General features: G+C 40.8%; 1 protein-coding gene across 1 annotated transcript in view; it reads right to left on the bottom strand.

The window, feature by feature from the left end:
- The window catches only part of LOC102298603 (serine/threonine-protein kinase BRSK2), a 149159-nt gene that overhangs the window by 50149 nt on the left and 71193 nt on the right, over positions 1–27817 (bottom strand). Inside the window, exons 2-3 of the mRNA XM_042212604.1 lie at positions 21944–22038; positions 1683–1768 (exon numbers count right to left, since the gene is read on the bottom strand). Coding sequence (XP_042068538.1) covers positions 1683–1768; positions 21944–22038 — 181 coding nt within the window. The remainder of the gene's footprint in view (positions 1–1682; positions 1769–21943; positions 22039–27817) is intronic.

Below are 27817 nucleotides of genomic sequence, written 5' to 3' on the forward strand. Positions count from 1 at the left end.
GAGCCGTCGCAAAATTACAATTCTCCTAATATGAGAGTGTAGCATCGATCTCTGTGGATTCACAATAGTAACAGTTTCCAAGCTTGTTTATGGACACCGTGTCTGAATCATCTTTGAGGCCTGAAGTTGAGAATGACTTAATCTAAAAAAATATGAATAAATTTATTACCCATAATTTGAAAATGAATGTGTCTAATAATGACTATATTCATTTTAACAATACACCACGTTTACTTACTAGATTAGCATTTTATATATTTATATTTTTATAACTCAACTCTGGATGAATGGGTTCGATTTCTTCAGGTTTAAGCGGACTGATGAAAGGCCTTCGTGCTGTTGTTAATTTGAGTTGGCATCATGCTCATTGTGACAAAGTAGATGAGCAATTGTAATGCTCTCCACGGGTCCCAGATGTGTTGACTTTTCTTGCACGTTATGCACATTATTGTGTCAAAGTAACACTGCTGCCCGACTAACCTGGGCTTGTTTGTGCAAGCGTTCTGTTGCTGGCAAATTAAGGTAAATACTCAGTTACACGTTTCTTCATATTTTATTATCTTGCAGATTAAGTCATTTGTTCATACTTTGTTCTTTCTTTCAGTCTTCATGCAGGTCAGGTGTGGGGAAAGGCCCGCCTAGCATTTCCTCATTTTAAAGTGCTGATGATGTCAGATATGACATCAGCAGGTTGAACCAAGAGGAGGGCTTTCTTCTACCATAGAAATGCTTCCTTTTGTTTGTTTCCAGGTCCGAATGGATTTGTTGAATCTTTTGTTTTTATAAATAGAGCCGTTTAGCTGTGTAAATGTGCTAATCAGAAGTGAGAGGAGCTTTTTGTCATTCTTAGTCATCTGTGTAGAGTTTTAGGTCCGTCAGCTCTAGTGAGTGGCACTGGCTGCACTAACTGAAGGGAAATTGATGGGCCTATACACAGCCAGTCTCTGCCAGACTGAGGGAGGAGAGGTGAGCTGTCTTACCGCATCCATGTACTTTGAGTTTTGTTAATTTAGTTACTTTGGGGGGAAGTTTTGTTAAGTTTCACGTAAGATGGAGTTCACTGTAAATAAATTGCTCACCTCTGGAAACCTAAGTCTGCTTCCCCATCACGTTCCTTGACGTTCGAGTCTGACTACTTCACACTTATCAGTTTTATTTGAAACTTGTGGCAGCGCGAGTTAAAAAGTTCAAAGCTAAAGTTCTCCTGGATACATTAACATTTGGACGAGCACTTTAATGCAGCGGTCTCCAACCTTTTTTGCGCCACGGACCGGTTTATGCCCGACAATATTTTCACAGACCGGCCTTTAAGGTGTCGCGGATAAATACAACAAAATAAAACCAGTACCGGTACCGAAAAAAAGAAGATTTATTCATAACACACGTGAAAAGACCCAGGAAAACCGAGTAAACGATAAAAACAAAACAAAATAACGCTGAAAACCGATAAAAACCCTGAAAACCAGACATTTCACACCTGAGCCTCAACTCTCGCGGCCCGGTACTGGTCCGAGGCCCAGGGGTTGGGGACCGCTGCTTTAACGCAGTACCTGCTATATTCAAAGCCTACAAACTCTCCTAACTCTGTTAAACAATAAAGAAAAACAAAACTGTATTTTCACACATTATATTTTAAAAAAAGAGTGTGTCAACAGTGTGGACTGAGGGAGGGGTATACTCACAGGTATTTCTTGTTTTCGTAGACGTCGTGCAGCTTTAAAACGTGAGGATGCTCTATGAGTTTGAGAATAGCTATCTCCCGCTCCACCTGAAGACAAACACAAGAAAAAGATTCAAAAAGATGGAAGCAGACAGCCCGATGTTCTGAATAACAACACTCATAATGAGGGCTAAAAGTTTCTCACACTTTCAGCTTGTACATTTGTCTAACTTTAAAAGCTGACGTGATACCACAGAGGTGACTGTTAGCGTGCCCGAGACGGCCACACAAACAGACACGTTTCTGCGACGGCTGCGATAAACGGCGCCTGCACATCTCAGACACTTGAGGATGTTTCTATATATTTATTTTGAACTGTCAGAGCAGGGATTACTCATCCTGCGTCCAGCTCAGTGTGTGATTACACATCTGAACAGCAAAACACTCGATGACTCATTTCAGTTTTTGAGTCTTCTGATTTGAAGAGATGGACGAATGTTCGGACAAAAACATGTTTTCATGTTAGATGAAGGATTCCAGTATTTGACCGATTCACAGGAAGCAGTCTGAATGCAGAATCAACTGGCTGCCTCATTTCAAATATGCACACACATCGCTATGAATGTCTTTACATTTCATTCTGTTTGAGTGATATTTTATTATCTAAGAAACAAGCCCCACCAAAAAACCTGCAAAACACGTGTCGCAGAAGAGTACATAACAGCAGATTATATGAGAGGAGCTTTAAATCATTGTTGCCAGCAGGTGAGTGTCATGAAATGATACAGTAGTTGTACAGATGTTGCCCAAAGCTGTTTAAGTGCTAACCTGCCTGCTGTGCTCAGGATTTACTGCCAGTTGGCACCTCAGCAGGCCAGAGGGTAAACAGAGTTTAGACCTCTGTGCTGCACAAAGTAAAGTATAGCACTATTTTCTCTGTGGACACCCAGAGTCTGATATCTTATTAAGCATCTCGGAGCCATTTATGTCTGCTGCTCTAATGTAAATCCTGTGGACAGATCGCTAAACGGGGAACAAGAGTGATGTCGAGTCAGACAATCCAGTCTGAAAGCAGAAAACATTCAAAGCTTATCACACAGGAAGGAAACCACCAGAGGGCGATGAATGCTGAATCCATAGGGGGACAAAGAAATCACAATCTCTCATTTTTAATGGTAGTTTGATTTATTGCAGTTTTAGACAGAAGATCCAAATCCAGTTTATTTATATAGCACGTTTAAAGACAAAAAGTTTGCCCAAAGTGCTGTACAGAAACAAAACATACAACCACTGACACTCACATAAAACATAATAAAACACATAGAAACCATTTCAACTCAAGCCAGTCTGAACACTATCGAAAAAAGGTGTGTTTTCAAAAGCATTTTAACAGGAAACGAAGATGCTTATCTAATATTTAAAGGCAGCGTATTCCAAAGTTTTGGGGCCATAACTGAAAAGGCTCGTTCTCCTCTACGTTTAAGCCTTGATTTTGGGACAACCAACAGCAGCTGGTCAGCTGATCTGAGGGTCCGTGAAGGAATATAAGGCTGAAGTAACTCAGAAAGGTATGGGGGAGCAAGACCATTAAGGCATTTAGAAACCAGTGTTAGGACTTTGAAATTAATTCTGTGACGAACAGGAAGCCAATGAAGAGAAGACAGGACAGATGTTACACGTTCGTAGCTGTGGGTAACAGTTAAGAGGCGGGCAGCAGCATTTTGAATGAGCTGAAGACGAGCAAGAGATCGTTGGCTGACTCCAAAAAAACAGCATTACAGCAGTCAAGTCGTGTTGAAATAAAGGCATGTTTTACCTTCTCCATGTCACCAAAAATACACAAAAAACACTCATTGCATAAAAGTTACACATTGATCTGGACGTGGCACACAGATTACAATCAATCAATTACGGATACTCGGATACGTATTCCTTACCTTCTGGAGGCGACTGCTGTTGTATAAATAAAACTGAACTGTGAGACAGATCAGTGTGTCACACTCTGACTTGATTACACTGTGAGCGCCTAACCTGTACAACAACTGATGATCAGCTGTCTGTCGAGGCAGATGGCCGTCCCTCCCCGAGCCTGTTATTCCTGTTAAAAAGGAGTTTTTCCTTTCCACTGTCACCGAGTGCTTTCTTAAAGGGGAGTTGCTTGATTGTTGCCGTTTTGAGTGTTGAAGTCAGTGGGGATCTACACTACACCTCTGACATCTATTGATTGCAGAGTCTCATCACTGTTGTGCTTTAAGCAGGAGAACACATAAATGCCATCAATCCGTCATCACTCACTCTGTCCTCACGACACGCTTCCTGCTCTTTATGTGTCAACAGGCTGGCCTGAGATGGGAGTGATCCTCTGGTGTTCCTGCTTAGGGTGATGTGACAGGTCTGAGAGAGCAGGCAGAGGACGCCTGAAAATGACATTCTGTTTCTATCAAAGCTCGGTCACAGTGAGCTGTGCTGGCTGCAGCAAACAAGTAAGAGAAGAATTTCCTTTAATCTTTGGAGTATTTGTTTCCCAGACCACGCCAGCGTTTCCCTTTCTGCAACTGTTCTCCCAAAGCTGGTGAGAAAGGCGACGCATTTCTTTATATCATCAGGTTAATTTTTCAGGGTTAAATCCATCTCTGTTGGCTGCAAAGGCAAAAATCATTTGATTTTAATCGTTCTGATATAAGAAATTTAAGCTGCATTAACAGAAAATAATAATATTGATCATTTTGCCCTCCCTCTAATCATCACTGTTTCAACAGACACCCTTGCAACATGTCTATGTGTGGTCGAGGTAGAAACGGGAGGCAGTAAAAGAGGCCAAGGATGTTCTCAGTGTGTTTTATGCTCGGTCTCTCTCAGCCCTCAAAGCAAACTAAAAATAATTATTAACCTTTTTCTTTTTTTGCACAAATGCAAATAGAGCCCAATGAAGCAAACTCAAGTGAGACCAGCTCTCCAAAACAAAAACTGTCCATGAGTTTAATTAAATGGCTTTTCAGAATACCAGGCGAGCTGCTGTCATATTTGGAAGTCAAGATTAGTAATGAGAAATATCCATGTCAACAGTAATACTGAAAGAATCTGCAAAGATGCTGACATGATGAGGTTAAAATCAGCTGTAAAGCAGTTACTACTGGTCTGCAGTACAGAGCTTTACTGTGCGATGGTAAAAAACAGAAAACAACAGGCTAGCTGTCAAATGCACTCGGATGACAAAGTTAAGAAATGAGAGAAAAAAGGTTCTTTTTCCCGCTGGACAACGTTCTGGTCACTTTATGAATGAAGTGTTAAATGTAAAAACTTTTCCTCACAATGGTCACATGGTCTGTGGAAGATAATATAAAATGCAATCAAGTTTTTCTACATTTATTTGCATTTCCAATGAAAAACAAATCTTACTTCATATCTGAAGCTGCCTGCGTTGTCAATGCTGGTAATTGTCACGGTGCTGGGTCTGAGTTTCTTATGTTTTGGTTTATTTTTGCATTATGGATTATTTTATGTGCTTTGTTGATTATTATTAGAATTCTCTGTTTCTGTTTATTCGTTTTTAGGGTTTGTGTCTTATGTTTAGTGTAGGTTCACTTCTGTGTCTAGTCTGCGTCTTTGTGAAGGGGTTTCCTGTTTTATTGTGAAGGTCTGTGTCTCATGTGAGTGTATTCAGTTGTCTCCCTGTGTTCTTCTGTGTGTCTACTGGTGCACTAGTTGCTGGTCTGTCTGTGAATCTACCGTGTGTTCTCCCTGCTATCACCCTCCATATGCCTCTGCTGACTCGCCTTCATGTTCGTGTTCTGGTTTGCTGTTTTGTAGTTTAGTTTTGTCCCAGTACAGTTTAGCTTTAGCTCTGTTTTGCCATTTTTCTCCTTGTATCTTATGTTACAATAAACCACCTTCACATGGATCCTCATTTATTTCTCCCACACGGCTCACTCCTTTCCCTGTGACAGAGCTGGAAGTTATGGAATTGTGTGGAAAATATGCAATTTGCAATGCCAACGTTCAAAAATCTTGCCTGCAGGCCGTGTTGAGGAGTAATAGAGTACATGTACCAGCATTACGTATTTAAAACACAAAATATGAGTATCTGTATTCTGTTACAGTTACCGCTTAAATAAGTTATAATTAGAATACAGTTACTTTGTTGAAATAAATGCATCACACGGCAGTCATGGCCTGTTTCATATGTTAGCCTATCCCCTCCCTAATTGTGGTAATTCCACACAGAAACCCAAACAAAACACACAATAAGCAGCTCTAATGTAAGCGTCCTGCTAATGTTGGTGGCGGTTAACCCTAACCTTACTGCAGATTTTTTGTTGTCGTCATCTCATCGATTTGTCTGTGCAACAATCAGCCATTAAAACTACCAGGATTAAATATTGTGTGCTTCTCATAACAGCTCTGACCAGTTGGAGCGTGAATGAACCCAGGAGCTCTGGGGTTCTCCCGGGAACTTGTTCTGACAAATTCTCCATCAGATCCTTTCCGTTGTCAGGGATATGGAGTGAGGTCCCAGTGGATCAGGCTTGTCCTGGCACATGATGATTGTTTGGATTGCTATCTGATGTGTTGGGAGGCCAATGCCATGAACTCTTTGTTGTTCCTCAGTCTAGTTGCACTTTCCCACAGGACAGTGTAAATGCCACCAGTGTGCTTAGTTTGCAACAATGTTCAGGTAGGAGGTACACGTCTTGGTGTTATACCTTTCACTGGTCAGTATTTTTAACATTATGGCGATGCAATCTATGGTCAGCACACTTTAGGTAACGAGGTGTGCATGTTCCCACCTCCCACAAGCGCTCTCAAAGCAGGATGGCTGCAGGTGCAGCACATCAGCCCAGCCTCCTGCTATCACATCTAATTAGCCTCATTTTCATCTCCTCACACAATCGGGCACACACTGTAGCATGGCAGAGGCTAATTAAACTCATGTACAAGACAAACAGACGTTGAACCCCGGCCGTCCCCGTGCGAGCTACGACGCTGACATTTATTAAGCTCGATTACGACCCATATGGTTTTTTAATGTGTGGTAATAAAGTGTGAAGGCACGTAGAGAAGGCTGGGGGTGGGGTGGGAGTAAAAGCGAGCAGCAGCACAGGTGAAACACTGTTACTGTGATCACGTCGGAGACTCGTCTATCCTTCAACCACCATCTCCGCTCAACTTAATTAACTTTGCCTCATCCTCTCCATTGAGGTCTCCAGCTTTGCTCAGTGTCATCAAAAAGGCATTAGCATATCAGCTTTTATCAAGTTAGAGCATGCATAATGCAGCCTATAAGACACAAAGAAGTGTCGGCTTTAAATTGAATTAACATTAATGATGCATTAATGTAAAGCCATTATAGCTTTAGAACACATTCATATCTTGGACACTGTCAGTCAGAGATGGAGTATCTCTAAGCTGAACCCATTCAAAGTCGTTTTCGAGCCTTATCTTTATCTGAAAGACAGAATTTAAAAATATATTGCTGTTGGTATTTCTAACAACCTCTTCTGCTCATTTAAAGCTCTGGATTTTTATTCTGGGACCTGAGCTTTCCATGACTCATCGTTCAAAAATAGTCGCTGTGTATCACACACTGGGCCTTGATGCAGGCTGACAGTTCATCCACTCTCTAAACAAGTGGCTTTAGCTCCTCCTTCTTTAATGCTACTCTTTGAGCCAACTTTATTCGTCTTGGCTGTTTCTCATAAGCAGAAGGTTTGATGAGCTGGGCTTCTGTTGTCAGAGGTGTCTGTGCTCTCAATGACATCATATAGTAGACAGTAGAAAAATAAAGATGCAGGGATGACTTGAGCACTGCCCCACATTTTTTTCTGGCAGCCCAACTGCTTCTTTATTTAAAATCTCAAGAGGTTCATACTACATACTACTGAGTAGAGATGGCACGATGCCACTTTTTTATGTCCGATACCGATATCATAAATTTGGATATCTGCCGATACCGATATGAATCCGATATAGTGTTTTTTAATCAATAAAACTGTTTTTTAATATCTTTCTGCATTTTGTATAAGTTCATACTCAAGTTTAAATAAACAACAGCACTAAAGCTATTCTGTTATACCTGTATGTAAAAAATACACTGCACCCAAAATATTTCATAGTTCAGCAAAACTGATCAATCTAATAAACTTAAACCTGCACCATCCTCCCTATTCTGGTATTTTAAAGAGTACTTAGCAGAAATATTAAGCAACCTGACTAATAGGGTTCTAAAACTCCTAGCAAAAAATAAAAATAAAAATAAGGAACCACCCCCCACCCTCCACCTCATGATGCTTAATTGACATAATCAACTTTAATTTGATGCAGTGTGGAAAAAATGCCCAGAAATAAATTATTTTTCAAGAATAATTAAATAGATTCAACATCTTTCTTCTACAGAACTGCAGACTGCACAGATCGTACTTTCCCAAAGGAAAAAGTACTATAGCTTACTGGGGTATATTAGACTTAACAGTTACTATATACAGTAATGGACTTCTATATATTTTACATCAGATTAAAACTTTGGGAGTAAGATTCAGATAATTATTTATTAAAAGTTAGACACTTTAAATGAGAGCAAGAAAGAAAAGTATGTCTTTGTGCCCCCTTTTCCCTGTTCATGCCGTATCGGGCCCCCTGGCTAAACTTTGCTAGATCCGCCCCTGCACAGTTACAGCCGTCAGCTACATAGAAAACGATCCTGGTGTAGAAAGTAATATTAAATATCATTTAACAACAGCTTATCAAGCTTAAACGTGCTGCTGTTGTTCAGCCGCTGGTTTGCTCTTTCTGCTGCAAAGTGGGCCAAAAATAAAGAAGAGACACAGACTCGCGACAGAAAAGCCGATCAGCTGATCATTAAGCAGTTTCATGATTGAAGTAGCAGCAGGAGAGGGAGGGAGAGAGAAGAGGCAGTCGATCTATATATCGTTTGTTAAAACCCCTCTGTGGCCCTGGGACCATAAATGGTCCCTTTAGGTTTTCAGGTACAAGCCATTTGCACTGTGTTGAATAGAATATAGCCAAATTCTCTAAAAAAAAGTTTGGCATAATTTCATTTCAAAATTCAAGTCTGACTTCCTTAAATTAGCTTCAGTGGCTAAGCTAACGATACACATCCTCTTAGAGCCCTAGGGACCATTTTTGGTCCCCATTGACTTCCATTATAAACGCTATTTTTCACTGCAGAATTATTACCGTTAATGTCTTGGTGAATACTTATGTGTCCGTTTCGTTTTGGTCTATGAGCCTTAGAGTTGTAATTTTTTTATTTGTCCACCGGGTGGCGCCCTCGCTCCACATTTGATCCCTGCTGGAAAACAGCGGGCTGCTTGGACAGACCTGCGGAAAATGAAGCCTGATTTCCGGCGTGCAGCAGCGGCTTCGCCCGCTGATCGGGCGGGACCATTTTTTGGTCCCTAGGACCATGAGAGGGTGCATTTATTTTTTTTTTAGTCAACAGGAAATGACGTATTTGTTGTCACGTGGTATCGGACGTGTGGGCTGGAAAAAGCAGTCCCCAGTGATCGTGCCCCGGTGATCGTCGCGACTTACCCCGGCAACATGCACTGATTTCGGCCTAGAGGAGGAGCATTTGCCGCCTGGAGACCATTTTCTGGTCCTGAAAAAAAAAAAAAAAAGGCGATCGAAATGACTGTTGGTGCCAATCTTTAGTCCATCTAAAGGCCTAATTATAATAACAAACAAATATTACTTCAAATGTTTTTTTTTGGAAAATATTTAGTTTTTTGTTTTTTGGGGCTAAAAACAGGGCGCTCATGTAATAAAACTGGGATTTAAAGGGTTAAAACAACGAAAATATAATTAAAACTTTATATGAATATTTCAGGGAGAAGTAGTTTTAAAAGACTGACCAATTTAAATTGGAAAAAAATATGAATATATAATCTTTTTATTGCACTTTTGGGGCGGGACCATTTATGGTCCCCAGGGCTCTAAAGGGGTGCATTTTTAAAGGGCCAGACAGGGTTAAGCTTAACGCTGGAATGCTTTACAAACATTCAGAGAGGAACTTACACACTTGTTTTACTTCTCTCTGGGATCACTTCCTCGTAGATGAAATGCTGGTTTGGTAGCGAGGCTACAAATACACACAGCCGCTCTATCACGTGAGGCATACTGCTGCGACTGCTACGGTTATGAGCCGAGTTACGCTGTGTCGCAAGTTTTGTGAGGTGCTTTTTTGATATTTAATGGATCGGATTACATTTTTTATTTCTCTCCAATATCCGATCCAGTAATTTATACCGATAGGTAATATCAGATCGGTCCATCTCTACTACTGAGCCCTCAAAGTGCTTTCTGCTGATATCCGATACTTATGTGTTGTACCAAGTGAATCCACATAATAGGTTTTATGATTTTGATGTCCACACTTAACTCAATGTGCAACTTTATTGGCTGACAGTAGACAGTGTGTTGTGGTCCACAGGTGTAAAGTGCACTAAGATTTCAGAATGCAGCCTGAATACAATCATGTCAAAACTCAGTCTGAGCGTTATGGTGATGCCTAATTTTACCAGTTCTTGTCACATGCCAGGTGTCATGTTTCATTAGGGGCTCAGAGCTCCTGACTGATGCCAACTTCTCCTCCAGTTGACGCCTCCACACCTGATAGATACTCTTAATGAATTATCAGCACTGATGCTTCCAAATCTCTATTTAACTGAAACATGATGCTGGGCTGAGGGGCACAAGTGGCAATAGATTGGAACATCTACTCGGTAATCAAACCGCCATCTGTTGCTATGATGTCTCGGTGATCTTGGAAGAGCGAAAAGCCCAGTCCACTCCAGTATCCAATCACAATCCCACAATCAAACCGCTAGTCCTGACGATGACTGTTTTGTGTGAACCAACAGAAGAGACAGAACAATGAAGCAGTTTATGAAGCAATGCAGATGTATTCCATAAAAACGACAGACAGAACATCTTTGTGCAAATCTAATACAACAAAGATGTAAGAAAGAAAGAGAGAAGCGCAAAACTGGAGAAGAGTAGGGAAAGATAAAAGGACAAGATAAAAGGGAAAGAATGCAGAAAAAATGGAAAGGAAGCGTGAAAAGATCGGAATGGAGGAGGAAAGAAAAGAAGAGTAAAAAGTAAAGAATAACAGAAGAAAAGCAATAAAGTCAGAGATGTCTGCATCTCAGTGATCACCAGGGAGCGTCTCCCACCCTGCTGCCAGAGCTGCTGGATAACTATCAGGCGGTGTGCCCAGTTGTTTCCCTGCAGATATCTTCGTGATAAGTGAGACGAAGCCAGCAGCCTTCACAGCCTCCTCACTGTGCAGCGGCATCAATCAGAATACATGAGCAACAATCATGCGGAGCGCAGGCTGGCTGATGTGACAGTGAGCGGATGAAGGTCAGTGGTTAATCACAGTTAAAGGGTAGACGCTGTCCTATGCGGAGGACTACAGTCAGAACAATTCCACGTATCTGCTGTCCGCTCCATCGCTGCCGTGTCACTCGAGAGGTTCAGTCATTCCGAATGATGACAGGCTAAAGGTCACGCAGGTACAAAAGCACCATCACAGTAAAAGAGCCTACTTTACCTAAGAATTAAGGGTGGGCGATATAAACAATATAAATTTGGCCAACGATAGAAATTTTGACTATATCGCTCTATCGCATGTTGATGATGTCATCAAGCTGCGCCTGTTTTGGTCGAAAGCACTGCAGCAGCTAAAAACATTATCATCTGCAAATTATGGCGGGCGACAGTCATAGCAAAGAGATGAAGCACTTTTGAAATATGGGGAAAGCCAAAAACTGCGCTTCCTCCACTTCCGTAACATTGGTTCATTAATGTTGAATTCTCTCGCAGCTGCTCTATTCCCATGTTGTTGCAGTATCTTAATAACTAACCTCGTATTGTGGATTAATAATCTCAGTTGTTCTCCTAACTGAAGTTTGGCCCGTGTATAGCATCCTGCTATGCGACTGCATTTGTCCCTGACCACCAGAATCCCTCACGTTAACTTTTATCGAGTGGAAAAAAAGTTGGCGTTCATCCTCCAGCTTCACTGTGCTAATGTTATGCTAACATAGCTGTGTCGCTAGCAATCACGTAGCACATCATTATATACCAGCTAGCCCAACTTCAGTAACCCTGCAAACGCCACTGCTGTTTAGTTTTCAGTCTTCATTTATGTTGGAAGTGATAGCAGAGCTGTACGTTTTAATTAGTTTCAAAAATCTCTCAGTCAGAACATGGTATGAAATGTTTAGGTGTAAACTAGCGAGCTAACTTCCTGTTAACTTCTAACTCCATTAAATTTAATAAATTCTGTTTTCATGGATGTTAAACTTAATTGTTACACCTGGTAACGCAGCAACGCTGATGATTTAATTAAAGATGAAAGAATTTAGACCGTTTTTAACTCTTAGTGTTCGTTTGACTTTGGGACCTGAAGCGGACGGAGTTTTGGACCCAGATTACTCCGCAAAGCGCCTCACTACGGCAGCCGTAATGCTCTGATAATCCATCAAGCAGTGCGGCTTACTAAAGTTGTACTAAAACATTTTTTAACAGATTTCTGCACGCCCAAATCTGTTCGAGGTCAGTAAGCACAACCAGAATTCATACATAAGGCACACTCTCGATTTTTGAGAAAATTAAAGGATTTTTAGTGTAGAAAATACGTTATACAGAAGAAAAGAATATATCGCGATATATATCGTTACCGCACATGCTTCAAATTATATTGCGATATGAATTTTAGGCCATATCGCCCAGCCCTACTAAGAATGTTTGGTCTTCACTTTTTAAAATGCAATTTTTGTTGTAATTCAAATCTCTAAAAATAGCTTTTCTTACTTACCGACATAAGACAGACGGGGGGAATCTGACATACACATAAATTGTTATATGAATTTACGAGCATTTCAATCAATATTACCTAAAGTTGACTTTGTTTTGTACCACTTGCACTGGCCAGCACCATCTCCAGGTCAGACAAACTTAGTTTCCTTGTTTCTTAACAACTAATATATTCGTTTAGGCTTAATCCCTTTGGTGTGTTTCAGTTGTGCAGAAGGCATCCTTTGGCAGAGCTGCATGACGTGCTTCCAATTCATAATTTTTCAATGAAATAAATGTATTTCAAATAAAACCATGATATTTTCTATATATAAAGGTGCTATAAGTACTGTTTAATGCCCCACATCAACCAAGCAAAACCCAAAAGTTCAAATGGGACACAAACCAGGGTCTCCTATCTGTTACACCTACTTATTCCACAGACACCACTCTAACCTTCATTCATGAACATTATGGGCTTATATCTTGACATCCACCATTAGGGCTGTTCGATATAACGATATATATCGGATGACGATATAAAAACGTCTATCGTTTAATTTTACGCTATCGTTTGTTTCGTGGTGTCGCAAAATAAACTCTTTATGGCAATATTTTTTCATGGTTTTGATGGTCATTGTAGTGGCTATATTAATTTATTAAAGTTCTCTCTTTCTCTTATATTTAATATAACCACACTACGGACGGACAAGCGCCTGTTTTTATGCGTTGTCGTTAGCAACAACGACGGTAACAGCATCGCGTGTCCGCTTGTTTATTTTCCACATAAACCTTTCACAATAAAGCTCAAGACGCCCAGCTGGAAACACTTCACGCAAGTCGAGCTGCCCGAGATTCACAGAATTTACAGAAAATGTTACATTTTTGTGATTTATATCGTTATTGGACGATAGATGTCTTAATATAGGGATATGAGATTTTGGTCATATCGCACAGCCCTATCCACCATCACTATCCCTAGTTCATCAAGGCAGTGACACAGAAAGACAAAAAGACACCTTGTGCATAATGGTGACATTCAGAAATGGCATAATATGTTGTCTATGAATGAGATTATTTTTTATTACTTGGGAGAGAACCAGTGGTTAGAGCTACAACAGCCAAATCCAAGTTATAAAACTAATTACATGATTGATAAGGAGTTGTGAAAAGTGCATTAGTTTGGCCGGGATCATATCATCTGAAATGTCAGACACTTATTTTCAGCTGTGAAGTTTTCAGTTCCCTTTGGAAATGTTGGGTTGGGCTTGAGCGGACTTTTAGGTGACATACGGGAAGAATAAGGTTCATGCCCTTACATAAAAAACAAACAAACAAACAAACAAACATTAAAACTGTTCAAGAAAGGCCCAGTTAGCCTACTCCCACACTGAAGAAATAATAGTGAATAAAGTAAGAATAATTACAATCATCTTCTTCATATAAAACATACCCCAAAGCCCTCACACTTTCTTTTTCCCCTTTTTTGTTTTCCTTTTAATTTCGGGGGGAGGGGGGGCATTTTGGTCCCAATGCAAAAGGTGAGTCACTGACTTTTCAGACCCCATAAGTATGGTAAAATCAGCCTAACACACACACACACACACACACACACACACACACGCAACAGCGGCTGTGTGCAGAATAAACACACTTTAAGACAGTATTGACACCATTAACACAACCAACCACACGTTGAGAAGATGAAATGAGTCCGGTCAGGCATGAGGAGGCCCAATTCAACCTCTGAGGAGGTTAGCCAACGATCCACTGCACTTCAGTGGAAAAAGAGATTTAATCCACACACACACACACACACACAATCACCCTCCCTGTCCACATGCTGTTTCTGTATTTTCACGCTTACAACACGAGTGCTCCCACAGGACAAGAGGCAGCGCATGAAGCAGAGACAGAAAAAGCACTTGGTAAAAATTTCTAAATTGTACGCTACCATTGTTGGATACCAGCTGGACCAGAGGATAGGCGATGGACTAAATGGATTAAACAGATTTAGCTGTAATGAACTGATTCAAATATCACCAAAACAACATAATTCTAAAGTGTCATTGCTACGTATTGTTGCAATGAATTGAACAAGACATTCATGAAAGTTGCATTTTCAGGTGGTTCGATTATGTTTTCCCCCCCAAACACAATCGTTTCAGTGTAGCAAATGCAATAGAGAAGTTGTTCAAAACAAATGAATCATATTTTATAAATTTGCAATGTCAATAAACTGTTTCTATTTCTAAAATCCTGGACCTTCACCCACTCTTCCCCATGCTCCCAGAGACAACAGCATAATCTCATGGACAAACATGACAGCAACATCATGTGACTGGTAAATATGCAAACAGGTAACAGTAATGTTAATGTGCCTTCAAACACCTCACCTTTACAACGTAGCAACATGTAATGACTATTTGTCTTCATTCATTCAATTTATATACACTGTTAAAAAATACAAGAAAAAAGTTTAATCAGCATCGAGTCAAATTAACTTCTGAGATATTGACATGTGATCTGGTCAGTTAAGGGAGTTGTTGATCCATCTTAGCTGCTTTGGTGTTAATGAAGTTATTAACAGGTGCACTGGAGGACTCACAATGAGACAACTATCTTTCCCTGGTGCGCTGGTCTCCCATCATCTTTCCTGTTTTTTGAATGGTTTTGCGTTTGGCTAGGATCAGTGGTACCACTGCTAGCACGAGATCACACCTGGACCCTTCAGAGGTTGCACAGGTAGTTCAACGACTCCAAAATGCTGCAACGTGCCAAAGCCAGAAGGTGTCCTGTTGCCTTCCAGCACAGTCTCAAGAGCATGGAGATTTCAGGAGACACGCAGTTACACTACAAGAGCTGGACCTATAACCCATCAGCATGATCAGTATCTGCTCCTTTGTAGAAGGAGGAACAGGAAGAGTACTGCCAGAGCCCCACACCTCCAGCAGGCTACTGGTGTCAATGTCTTTGACCAAACAATCAGAAACAGACTTCCTGAACGGTGGACTGAGAGCCCAACACTCTCTAGTGCAATGTTTCCCAACCTTTTGGAGCCACGGCACATATTTCAAACAAAAATCACACGACACCAAACAAAAATGTCCCGAAAAGCATATTGATCATTTTTCTCCACGCACCAGATATAGCAGAATTGGCTGGTTTCTTCTGACCACTACTCATGGTAGGGCCCTCATCTGGATCAGAGTTTTCTCCAGGACCAGGTCAGGCGGACTACTTCCTCTTTTCAAATATTTATCTATTGCTATTCATGCTGCATCATCTCACAGCATGACTATTATGTCATTTCTTCTTCATCTTCTTCTGTTTTACTGGCATTTAGCAACCCATTGAATTAGAGCAGGTAGTTTTACTGCCCTCTAGTGGAAGACAATGTGATTGTTTTGCCTGTTACTCACGCTGGTCGCTTAGAGTACTAATCAGGTGGAACCAGATAATCTTCCACAGCACACCTGAACACTTCTCACAGCACAAGTATGTGCCACGGGTGGGTCCTGTGCTCACTGCCCAGCACTGTGGAGCCCGACTGACATTTTCCATAGAATACCAGAATTGGCAGGTACACCAGCGGCTCCCTGTGCTGTTCACAGATGAGAGCAAGTTCACCCTGAGCACATGTCACATGTGACAGGACGTTGTGCTGCCTTCTCAGTATTACCAAGTTGATGGTGGATCAGTGATAGTCTGGGGAGGCACACACAGACATCTCCGGGCCACAGAACCCTGAGTGCTGTTAGGTATCGAGATTACGTGGAATGTTCTTTTGGTTTTTAATCTTAAAGACTTGATTAGGTTTATGTCTCATCAGATTTTAATGTATAACTGATGATGTCAAAATTGAGTCTCACAGTACCATTTAATACCAGCAATGAGGCAACAGTAAAGGTAGCAGACCACAGCCCACAGCTATACTGTCAAAGTCTGTGTGAGTGTGAGATTGGCATGCACTATTATTGCTTCAATTATCCTGTCCTGAGCAGTTTCTGTCCTCCATAACTTAGTAACCTGTGCTTCCTGTACAACACGCTCCTTTAAAACCAGCGCGACGCCAGTGTACAGCCAGGACAGACATGTGGGTGCTAGGCGGGACGATGGTAAGTCTTGTGTAAGGTGTTGATCTCTGAAGCATTGCTATAAATGTCAGGCTGCTCATCCCACCAGAACCATGCATTGGTGGTAGATATACACACTATAGCATCTTTGCATGAAGTGCATGTTAGTTCACAACAAAGGCCACTAAGGACTATGAGGTAGATATGGGAAAAGGTTGAGGGTGAAAACACAGGTGAAAGGACTGAGTTACCAGTGATCAGCAGAATGAATGACAGAACAGATGATTCTGAAGGTTATGTTGATCAAGCACTAAATCCTGAAGTTGTCCTTTACATCTCAGTTATAATGCAACATTTTTTTGCAACCATGACCTCATCGGCTTAAATCACTTTTTGTTTTTAATGGTTTCAATTATTCCAACTTATTACAAATTAGACCAGGGCGATATGGCCAAAAATATTTATCATGAAATATATATCTGAAAATTTGCGATAACGATATAACTGACGATATAATTGATGCGAGACAAAATACAACTCCACAACTTTACTAGCACAAAAAAAAAACCATCCATTTATTTTCACTTAAACAAGAAGCTGTTTTTTATGTGCATTAAAGCTATATAAAAATTTAACAGTACAAATGCAAATTCCTTGCTGAAAGTTTAACCAAAAGGCATTTCCAGTAGAAATGGGCTGACATATCCTGAGCATAACCATGTATAATATCCACTGAAGTTAAAAAGAGGTGCTTTGCAACATTAAACTGCAGTGTGCCAAACAAAAAAGTCAAATACGTATTTTTCGGACCATAAGGTGCACGGGATTATAAGGCACATTAAGCAAAACAAAGCAGTCAGATAAATCAAACTTTATTCAACTCATTCTTCTTGCTTCCTCCACTTCTGTACCTTTGATTCATTAATGCTGTATTCTCTCACAGCTGCTCTATTCCATGTTGTTGCAGTATATTAATGACTAACCTCGTATTGTGGATGGATTATCTCAGTTGTTCTCCTGACTGAAGTTTGGTCCGTTTACAGCATCCTGCCATGTGATTGCATTTGTCTCTAACTATCAGGAACCTTAACGTTAACTTTTATAAGTGGAAAAGTGTTAGTCCTCCAGCTTCACTGTTTATGTTATGCTAACATAGCTGTGTCGCTAGCGATCACGTAGCACATCATTATATACCAGCTAGCCCAACTTCAGTAACCCTACAAACGTCACTGCTGTTTAGTTTCCTGTCTTCATTTATGTTGGAAGTGATAGCAGAGCTGTACGTTTGAATTTTTTCAGAAATCTCTCAGTCAGAACATGCAATATCATGCTTAGGTAACTAGCGAAACTAGCGAGCTAACTTCCGCTAGCTTCCTGCTAACTTCTAACTCCGTTAAATGTAATAAATTCTGTTTTCATGGATGCCTGGAAGTTAAACTTCATAGTTACACCTGGTAAAGCAGCAACACTGATCATTTTATTAAAGATGAAAGAATTTAGAAAGCTCAGAAATCCCACAGAGGCCGCAGGACTCGGGGAACTGAAGAAAAAGAGTTTAGGACCCAGATAACTACCAGATTTAAGAGCACCTTAGTCCAATAACGACGGCCCGCTTGTATGTTCTACAAAAAAATGTGCTTTGTCGTGTATCTGACGGACAAACACCAAACCAGTTCCGCATCACTGAAGTTGCACCATTTTTACAAACCAATTCTGGTTCATGTTTCACTCAACAATCAGCCATGTGCGTATGAAAACAAAGGCACTGCGCATGCGCGTTTTACCCATATTCTATCGTGATTTTTCATTTTCTTATCGTTGCTTAACATTGTACCGGTATTACTGTGAACGGTATAATATGGCCCAGCCCTATTACAAATGTCTATTTAGTTTCTGTTTTTATTTAACTTATTTTCTTGCTTTTAAAACATAAAAATATTATTATATTTTCAATAAATAAATTTGCACAGTTTTCCTGAGAGAATGCAGGCTCTCATTCTAGATTACGTAGGGTGAAAAGTATGGACTCTCCACAGATTACCAGTCCAGCACAGGACCACCACAAAGACAGACGACCATGTCACATCTATGGTCAATTTATATAATCCAAACTTGTTGGGGTGCAGTAGGTACGGATATGGCAGCTAGTCAATAAGCAATAAGCAGAGGACCAGAACCGACCTTCTAAAAGCACGACAATGAAAATGCAGAGTAATTTAGCAGTATACTTCTAGAGCTTGACAAATTATTATTACCAAATTACTAAACATGGAATAACTTTAATGTGTGATTTTAAAAGGTTTCTTAATCATGAACCCTGTCAGGATGATCTTTAAACTAACAAAAAGGGATTTTTTTTTTGTTAATTAAATTGGCTTATATGTGACCTGTGTGACCCCAGCACAGTTTAACACTCCTGCATTTCACATGCACAGGATTATTCAGGATGAGCTCATTAGTTAGTGACTGACATGTCACTGGCCAATAAGCACACAGTTTCACGGTCAGATCCAACATCCATATACAAAGATGACAGTGATGGAAGGGTTCATCTTCAAAATGATATTTCAGAAACCAGCAGCAACATCCATCTTATATACTGTGTATGGCACACACTTCAGGGGGACGACCGGTTTATTAAAAATGTGATTAACAGTTTGGCTGCTAAATTCTTATTTATTATATAGTTTTGCTTCATTTTTAGCATTATTATGCTTATTGTAATCCTTTGATCATTTATTCATCCACTGCTTATCCAACTTCCCTGGACCCAATCCCAGCTGGGTGAGCAAACAAATTCCCATCCACATCCAAATCCGATTTACAATCACCAACCTAACCTAAGATCCAAGTCTTTGGACTTTGGGATGAAACCTTTGGAAGAACAGGAAGAGCATGAGCTCAAACAGAAAGGCCAGCCACAAAGTTTCACCTTGAAGCCATTTTTTTTTCTGAGAGGGGACAGTGCTAACTGTTGTACCACCACGCCATCACTTGATTGGCTAGTTAATTAGTCTCTGAAAGGTTGAAAGTGGAGCACCTGGAGGAGACCAGTGCAAGGAACTACAACAGGGATTACTCGGTCCCCGAGCTATTCAGCTGCTTATCAAACATTTTGTACTCACCAAGCATATAAAGTTAACTATTTGTCGGCCTCTGTAGTAGTATGGCACCATCACTGTCCTCTAGAGTCAGATGATTTTCACTAGTCCAGATGCTGACTAACAGACACCATCCCCGTGAGGCAAGCAGGTTGAGTCCTGTATAATTCACACAGCCTTAAAATACACCGCTATCTCTGTAGAACTACTGCTGCCAGTAACCTCGCCCTGTTCTCTCATATTGGTGTGTTTAGCAAAGCCAGTAGAAATTCTTTCAACTTTATCAGTCATGGATAAAAATCTGAGATGACAAAAAGAAAACAAAATGTATTTATATGGAAATGATTTGGGTGATCCGGCGTCTAACGACGAACAAGGGAAATGTAAATGTGTCTTGTACGGTGAACAAAAGAGACGTTCGTGTGCAAAACCTCGACAGAATAAATCCAATGCTTCGCTAAGTTTGGAGCAAAGGAAAGGAGAGACACAAAAAAGGGAACCTGCAGCACATCTGAAAATGTCAAACAAAATGGGACGAGATGGGGTCTCTTCAAAATGCCAACGGAAGCAGGAGGAGCGGCGCCTCAGTGATGCTTTCAACATGCACCTCCTTCAAATCCCATCTGGGTTTGGTACTATATTTTTAGGTGGCTGGTTAAATTTCGTTGTGCGAGAACGCAACGGTTATAACTTGAGCCAATAGCTGCCTGTTGCCATGACAACAGGGCCTCGGCTTCTTCTGAAATAAAGCCGAGGCGCGAAAGATTAGAGAAAGCTACAGGGGCAACCCCCAGACAGACAGAGGAGGGAATGGCTGGCAGTGAACACAACCATGTCAGCATTAAAACATGTTAAAAACACAACAGCCTTAATAAACACAGAGTAGTTTGGACCTGGAAGCAGGGTTCATCACATCATCTCGGTATAAAGAATAATAATCATAAATATAGAAGAAATGTCAGCACGAAAGAGATTGCTGAAAGTACCGAGAGGGACATGATGTGACAAACACAAAACAAAAACAACAAGACTGACGAGGGAAAAAAAGGCCCAACGCTTTTTTTCCCTCCTATCGGCTGGGACTGCAAATAAAACTCCACGGCATGACCGCACAGTTTTTAATATGTGACCACACACAAGCATAAATGTGGGCAACGACGTCTGACAATGCACTCATGACAGACAAGACACGGCTAATGATTTTGCTTTTCTCTCCAAATCCCACTGACATGACCGGGAACCCGGTGATGAACTAGAACCTAGGGCTGGGCGATATATCGAGTTTTTTAAAAATATCGATATATTTTCATACGAGATATAAGATGTGACAATATCGTTTATATCGATATAGTCTATGTTACGTTATAATTATACTTGTGGAGCCGCAGGTTTGCCTCTCTTTCGTCCACTTTTGTCTCTACGCAACGTTACTCGGCCTCGCCTCTCCTTCACTGAACACAACTCCCCCTCCCCCATAGCTTCACCTGCAGGCAACGACAAGATGAAAGCGGAAAATCTCCGTTAGCGAGTTACCGTGCGTGGGGCTGGACGGCGTCAACGTGTTAGCGAGCTAACCGCGCTAACGACATGCAGCCCACAGGGGCTGCACGGACTAAAATCCTTGCATTTTCTCAAAAATCGACAGTGCGCCTTATGTATGAATTCTGGTTGTGCTTACTGACCGCGAACTGATTTTATGTGGAACACAGCGCTCAGCAATCTGTCAAAAAATGTTTTAATATGACTTTGCTAAGCTACGGAGCTGCACCGCTTGATGGATTGTCGGAGGAATACGGCTACCGAGGAGGAGCCTCGCGGAGTGATACGTACTGTGTGTGTATAAGGACCACAAATGGCACCTGTTCAGAGACGTGGTGCAGCTGTGAAATCTGTCTTTGTTATTATGCTCAGCGTCTATTAGTTTACATTATGACTGCACAATTGTGAGCTTTTTGTTATGCACAAAAACAACATTGTTTTCTTTTATTTATGGACCATGATTATTTAATAAATGCTGATAATTTATTTTTGAGTAATATCTACGCTGTATGTAAATAAAAGTGCCCGTGTGACAGCTGGGACACAGTGTGACTAAGAACTCTCTTTTTGTTCTTAACTTATGGCTTTAAAAAAAAAAAAAATCGAGATATATATCTTATATCGCTATCCAGCTAAAAAATATCGAGATAGGAATTTTGGGTCATATCGCCCAGCCCTACTAGAACCCCAACTAAACCACATGAGCCGGGGATGACTGCATACACAGAGAGTAAAATTGGTCTTACCTTCATAAGAACTGACTCACTGAGCTTTTCTCTGTTGACAATCTTTATGGCAACTTTCTGGTTTGTGACACAGTGGACACCCAGCTTCACCAGACCTGAAACACAAAAATGTAAATAAATTTCACATCAGTCGTCATTTCTTCATATTCTGAGTCACACTTGGAATATGCAAACTCATAACAAAAACATTTGAACAGAGGTTTTCATGGCAGGACGAAGTCTAACCATAGCTGACCATCATAGGAAGAAAACCCCGAACAATGAAGACGATGTGAGCAAGCACTTGATGGCAGTAAGATGGAAGAACTCCCTTTGAAGCAGGAACAGACCTGCATCAGGAAGGGGTTTCTATGAACCGCTGTGGGTGGGGATAAGGTTGGGGTTGTTGTGTCACACAAGTCCTACATAAAGTTTTGTTAGACAATGTAGTCCGTAACTTTCTGAAGCAGATGTACTCAAGGTGCCCTTTCCTAAGTTTAGTTCTCAAAGTCTTACCTTATTTTATCTGTTTTTGAAGAAACGAGTCACAAAGAATATAAAACAAATAATTTGTTTTGATGTATTTCAGAACAAAGATGAAAGAAAACCACAAATCCTGATACAGGATTTTTGTTTGCATAGTTTAAAAGGAACGATTTATAATACTACACACTGATCCCAAACCACACAACTGCATATTAACATTACATATAAATATATACATTTAAAAAAATAATGCATAGAATCAGACATATCTGTTTCTTTCACCAGAGTATAGGAACAAATAAGCCCACTTCAGAATCAGAATCAATTTCTTCAATATTTTGAGTTTTAGGATTTTACCTATGTTCTTGTTCTAGTTCTGTAGTTCTGCTGGTACTGCTGGTATTTTATTGCAGCACTGGTTCTGTTGCCTAACACAGCGGTTCCCAACCCCTGGGCCACGGACCGGTAGTGGTCTGTGAGTCGTTTGAGGCTCGGGTGTGAAATTGATGGTTTTCAGGGTTTTTATCGTAAACTGGGTTTCCCTGGGTCTTTTTCCGTGTTGTAGTCGTGTGTCTTATTTTGAAAGAAATATCTGCGCGTTACCATAGCGACCAGAGCGCATTAAGGGGCAGAGAGGAGGACGTTACTCTCAATGTTGTTGGCGCATTTCAGGAGGACGCTGCTAATAAAGTTACACAGTTAATTCACGTTTATTATTATATTTACAAATTACCACAGTTTTCGTATTGGTCATATCATTTTATTTTGTTGTATTTATCGGCGACACCTTAAAGGACGTTCTGTGAAAATATTGTGTAATAATAATGGATTGCATTTATATTGCGCTTTTCTAGGCGCTCAAAGCGCTTTACAGTTCCACTATTCATTCACTCTCATATTCACACACTGGTGCAGGCAAACCACAGTTGTAGCCACAACTGCCCTGGTGCAGACTGACAGAAGCTGCCATATCGCGCCATCGGCCCCTCTGGCCAACACCAGTAGGCGGTAGGGTAAAGTGTCTTGCCCAAGGACACAACGACCAGGACAGAGAGAGCTGGGGATCAAACCGGCAACCTTCCAGTTACAGATGAGCTTCCCAACCCCCGAGCCACGGTCGCATTAAACCACTCTGTGGCGCAAAAAAGGTTGGGGACCGCTGTATCAGAGCATTGGTTCTGTTGCCTAACACATTCATTGACATAGGATCTGGAAGGAATATCTCTTTTATCCAAACAACAACTACTGCAACTGGTTACACATTAAAAGAAATATATGATAATTAATAACACACTAAGACCCAGTAGCAGACTAAAAGTGAAGTTAATGATTCTAGTTTGCACATGTATAGCTGGCTTTACTACAAGCTGATATAAACTCAGCTTTGTTAACCACATGGATAAAAATGTCACCGGCTTACACCTCCCAGGTTTCTTTATCACTGTGTACTTCTGAGAGCTGCCCTGATGTTATTCCACCATTCCAACAGAAATGTCAACACATACTACCTTTATCTTATTACAGTCACAATGACTCCATTCATCTTTATCAAAGCTCTGACACCAGGGGACTATATTTTACTTTGTGCTGAAGGTCTTCAGACAGCAGTGGAAATGCCACTGTGCATATGCACCTCTTTATTACGTGGCGCTGCATATATATTTCACAGGAGATGAGTGTGTCACTATTTGAAAGGTGATTTCCCTGCGGTGGTTCACAAGGAAGCGAGCGGAGCCGCGAGCAGCGGGGGTCTCTGGGCCAATATGGCAGCCTGGGGGCTCTTTTATGTCACCAGTTAGAACTGAAATGGCTTCCTGCGTGACATTCGCCGAGTCTTATTGATCTTGCTGTCAGAGAGGCTCGAGGACGACTACAACTGCTTGCCATAATTCAGGACTAAGAAAGCCCTATAAAGGTTGCTCTGTATGAACACATTCAACCCAACAAGTTATGATAGGTGCTATAGAGGAGAGTACTCTGTGAGAGCTGAGCAGAAAATAGCAAACTAGGAAGCAGAGATACTGTACCTACAGCTTATATGTCTTGAATCAGCTATTGCGTGCTTTTAGAGAATTATCATTTTTATTTTTAATGTGAGCATCAAGCAATTATTGTTCCACTTGCACAGCATCATAAAAGGGCTCATGACTGGCGCTGAACATCAGAGGAAATAACCACCAACTTTGGTCTTTTTGGTAGGGCTGTGCGATATGACCAAAATCTCATATTTCGATATACGACATTTATTGTCCCAAAAACGATATAAATCACAAAAATGTTAAATTTTCTGTAAATTCTGTGAATCTCAGCCAACTCGACTCGAAGTGTTTCCAGCTGGGCGTCACGTACCTGGAGTCGAGTGTTTTGACCAATGCATGAAACTGTACATTTTTAAGGCACAAGTTGTAACGGCCGCCATTGTCTTTGTGAGTATTTATTACACGCCGTGCGTCGGGGAAAAGTCTGTTCTAACATTTGGAGCGCCTGCCGGCTCTTTTTTTTTGCTTCTCATCCGTAAACTCTCTGCACACTCTTTCACGTGATTCTTGCGTCGGTGGTAGAATTTAACACGCGTTTGTAATGACGCTAGTTCAGTTTACAACAGGGCTCATTCGCTCGGTCAGCAGATGGCGGTATCCTCGTACACTGGGGAGTAAACTGCCATTAAACGAAACAGAAGAAGAAGAAAACATCTGCACATGCGCAGTAAGGATCGGGGAGTCCTGATCGGGGAGTCCTGATCTTTTTATTTTTCGTTTTTGTCTACATTATACTGAAAAGTTTCATTATTGCAAACATTTTAAGAGATACTTGTTATTCTTAACATCTTAACAGATACTCTGACCTGTAACTATCGTAAAATGCTTTGAGCGGAAGTAGTGGCCTTTTGCACATGCGTGGTACCGATCGGGTTTCCGGTACAGATCGGGTAGTGACAGGTCCCACACGCTGATATTACCGTCGTTGTTGCTAACGGCAACACGTAAAAACAGTCGCTTGTCCGTCCATAGTGTGGTTATTTTAAATATAAGAGAAAAAGAGAACTTTAAGAAATTAATATAGCCGCTACACTGACCATCAAAACCATGAAAAAATAAACAGTTTATTTTGCGACAACATGAAACAAACGATAGCGTGATATGAAACGATAGACGTTTTTATATCGTCATCTGATATATACCGTTATATCAAACAGCCCTACTTTTTGGTACAGTGATAACAAAGAGAAACATCCAAAGTAAAAGTCAGGAGAAACTCCCATCAAATAGTCCTAAAAAATTAATAAAGATGAAGAAACCAAACAAACACGAAAACTCCACCAGGTAAAACAAGCAAGTCACAGGTTTAGCATAACTATGCGCTGTAGTAGTAGTAACCAGTGACAACTGGCGATGACCAAGCAGAAATCATAACTACGACTCTTTGCAGTCTGTGGAAAATCACACCTTTACTGCTTTTGTAGAGGTTAAGAGGTTAAGTAGCACCCAGGTGCTGCCAATCAATTACACTTGATTACCTGATCATCCGCCAGTATGACCACTGAGTTCTAGAAGTTAGTTGGTTTGGAGCATTCACCACAACCAGTACAGTGAATGCCCCACGAACTTCACCTTAAGGTCAGACTGTGCAATGGTCAGACAAATGGTAAAAAAGCCAAGACCTACATGTCAAAATCTAACATTCATAACTAACCTCCAGGCTTTGTTATCATACAATTAGAAAAGGACTGAGTAAGCATGGCTGGTTTAAGGTAGATGTCTTCTTTTTCTCTAAAAAGATGTGTGAGATTTCAGGTCTGCCAAGCTACATCTGAATAAACCACAAAACGTCTTTTGGACAGACAAGACCACAATGACGTCTGGTCATAACATACAGCGTTATGACCATAACGCACGGCTTGTTTTTCCACCGCATGTCCAGGGCACATTGAGGTAACCGAGTCAACCTTCAACTCCTTTTTATCCCAAAGCAGAGTGACATGCATGCGTCTGTTCAACAGCTAAAGCTTGGCTCATTGGGCCATGTAACAGGACACTGTTCCCAAGCACACCAGAAAATCTACAACAGAATGGCTGAAAAACAAAAGAATCAAGGTGGTACAACTGCCCGCTAAAAGTCCAGACCTCAACCCAACTGAAATGCTGTGGAGGGATATTTGGAGAGCTGTGCATACAAGAATGCCCACAGTCCTAAATGAACTCAAACAATGACACAACAAAGAGTGGGCTAAAATTATGTGAGAGACTGATAAAGGCATATAGGAAATCGTTACATCAAGCTATTGTAGCTAAATGTGATTGTAAAAGCTACTGAATCACAGAGTGTATTCCATTTTTTATGTTTTCTGACATGGAGTACCTCAGAATTGAAGATGTACTTTTTTTTTTTACCTTGACTGTACAGAGCAAACCATCTCCTGCATTGTAAAGTTCAGCACAGCAGTGCTATAAGAGAATGTCCCACAGGTTGTGGATCATCTTCCATTATGGAGGGTTACCTTATAATGTAGGCATTTTTCTTACATTGCCACTGAACTGGTCTTGTTCCACAAAATAAAAGAAAGTGAATGCATAATGCATATGTTGAACAGGAGCAGGAGCAATGCAAAATGCATTATTCCAAATTCATACCAGACTACGACTCCAAACAATCCAACGGTAAATTCCAATACATGTAATGGTCGCGTAAATGTCCATATATCTCTTTCTTCCCAAAGGCACATTAAACAAACTGGTCACTTATTGATTATCATACTTGTTATTAGGCTCTCTTGCACAGCATGTCTTCATCCTGTCTTCCTTCTCTCACCCCAACCGGTCGCAGCAGATGGCCCCGCCCCTCCCTGAGCCTGGTTCTGTCAGGCTCAGGTTCCCACTGTCACCAAAGTGCTTGCTCATAGGCGGTCATATGATTGTTGGGTTTTTCTCTGTATGTATTATTATAGGGTCTACCTTACAATATAAAGCACCTTGAGGCGACTGTTGCGATTTGGCGCTGTGTAAATAAAACTAAACTAAATTGAATTGCTTATTGTCATTTTGAGTTAGTTCTGCTGCTGAACTTCTCTCTGATCACATCACTCATTAGAAAACCTGTTATAAATGTTATAGCTACATGGGCCCAATGAAGGCGATAAAGATGACTCATTTCCACTAAAAACACAGCTGTGTCCCGATAGTCTTCTTCACAGTTTTTCCTCCGTCTTATAATTACTCCTCTGACACTGTAATGTGACTTTGTTTCAACAGAAAGCTATACGTTTTTAATTCTATACAGTATGAAAACAGTAAAAGCACTTTATGTTGAACAGTTTTCACTGTTTCTCTGTTCTTGCAATCATAAAAAACAACTCCCAACTAGGCCCTTATGTAAAAACTTCTGACATTTCCATGTTACACAACAATCGCT

The sequence above is a fragment of the Haplochromis burtoni genome, unplaced genomic scaffold (genome assembly GCF_018398535.1).
Source record: "Haplochromis burtoni strain Fernald_Lab_line unplaced genomic scaffold, NCSU_Asbu1 Contig_381, whole genome shotgun sequence".
Lineage (NCBI taxonomy): Eukaryota > Metazoa > Chordata > Actinopteri > Cichliformes > Cichlidae > Haplochromis > Haplochromis burtoni.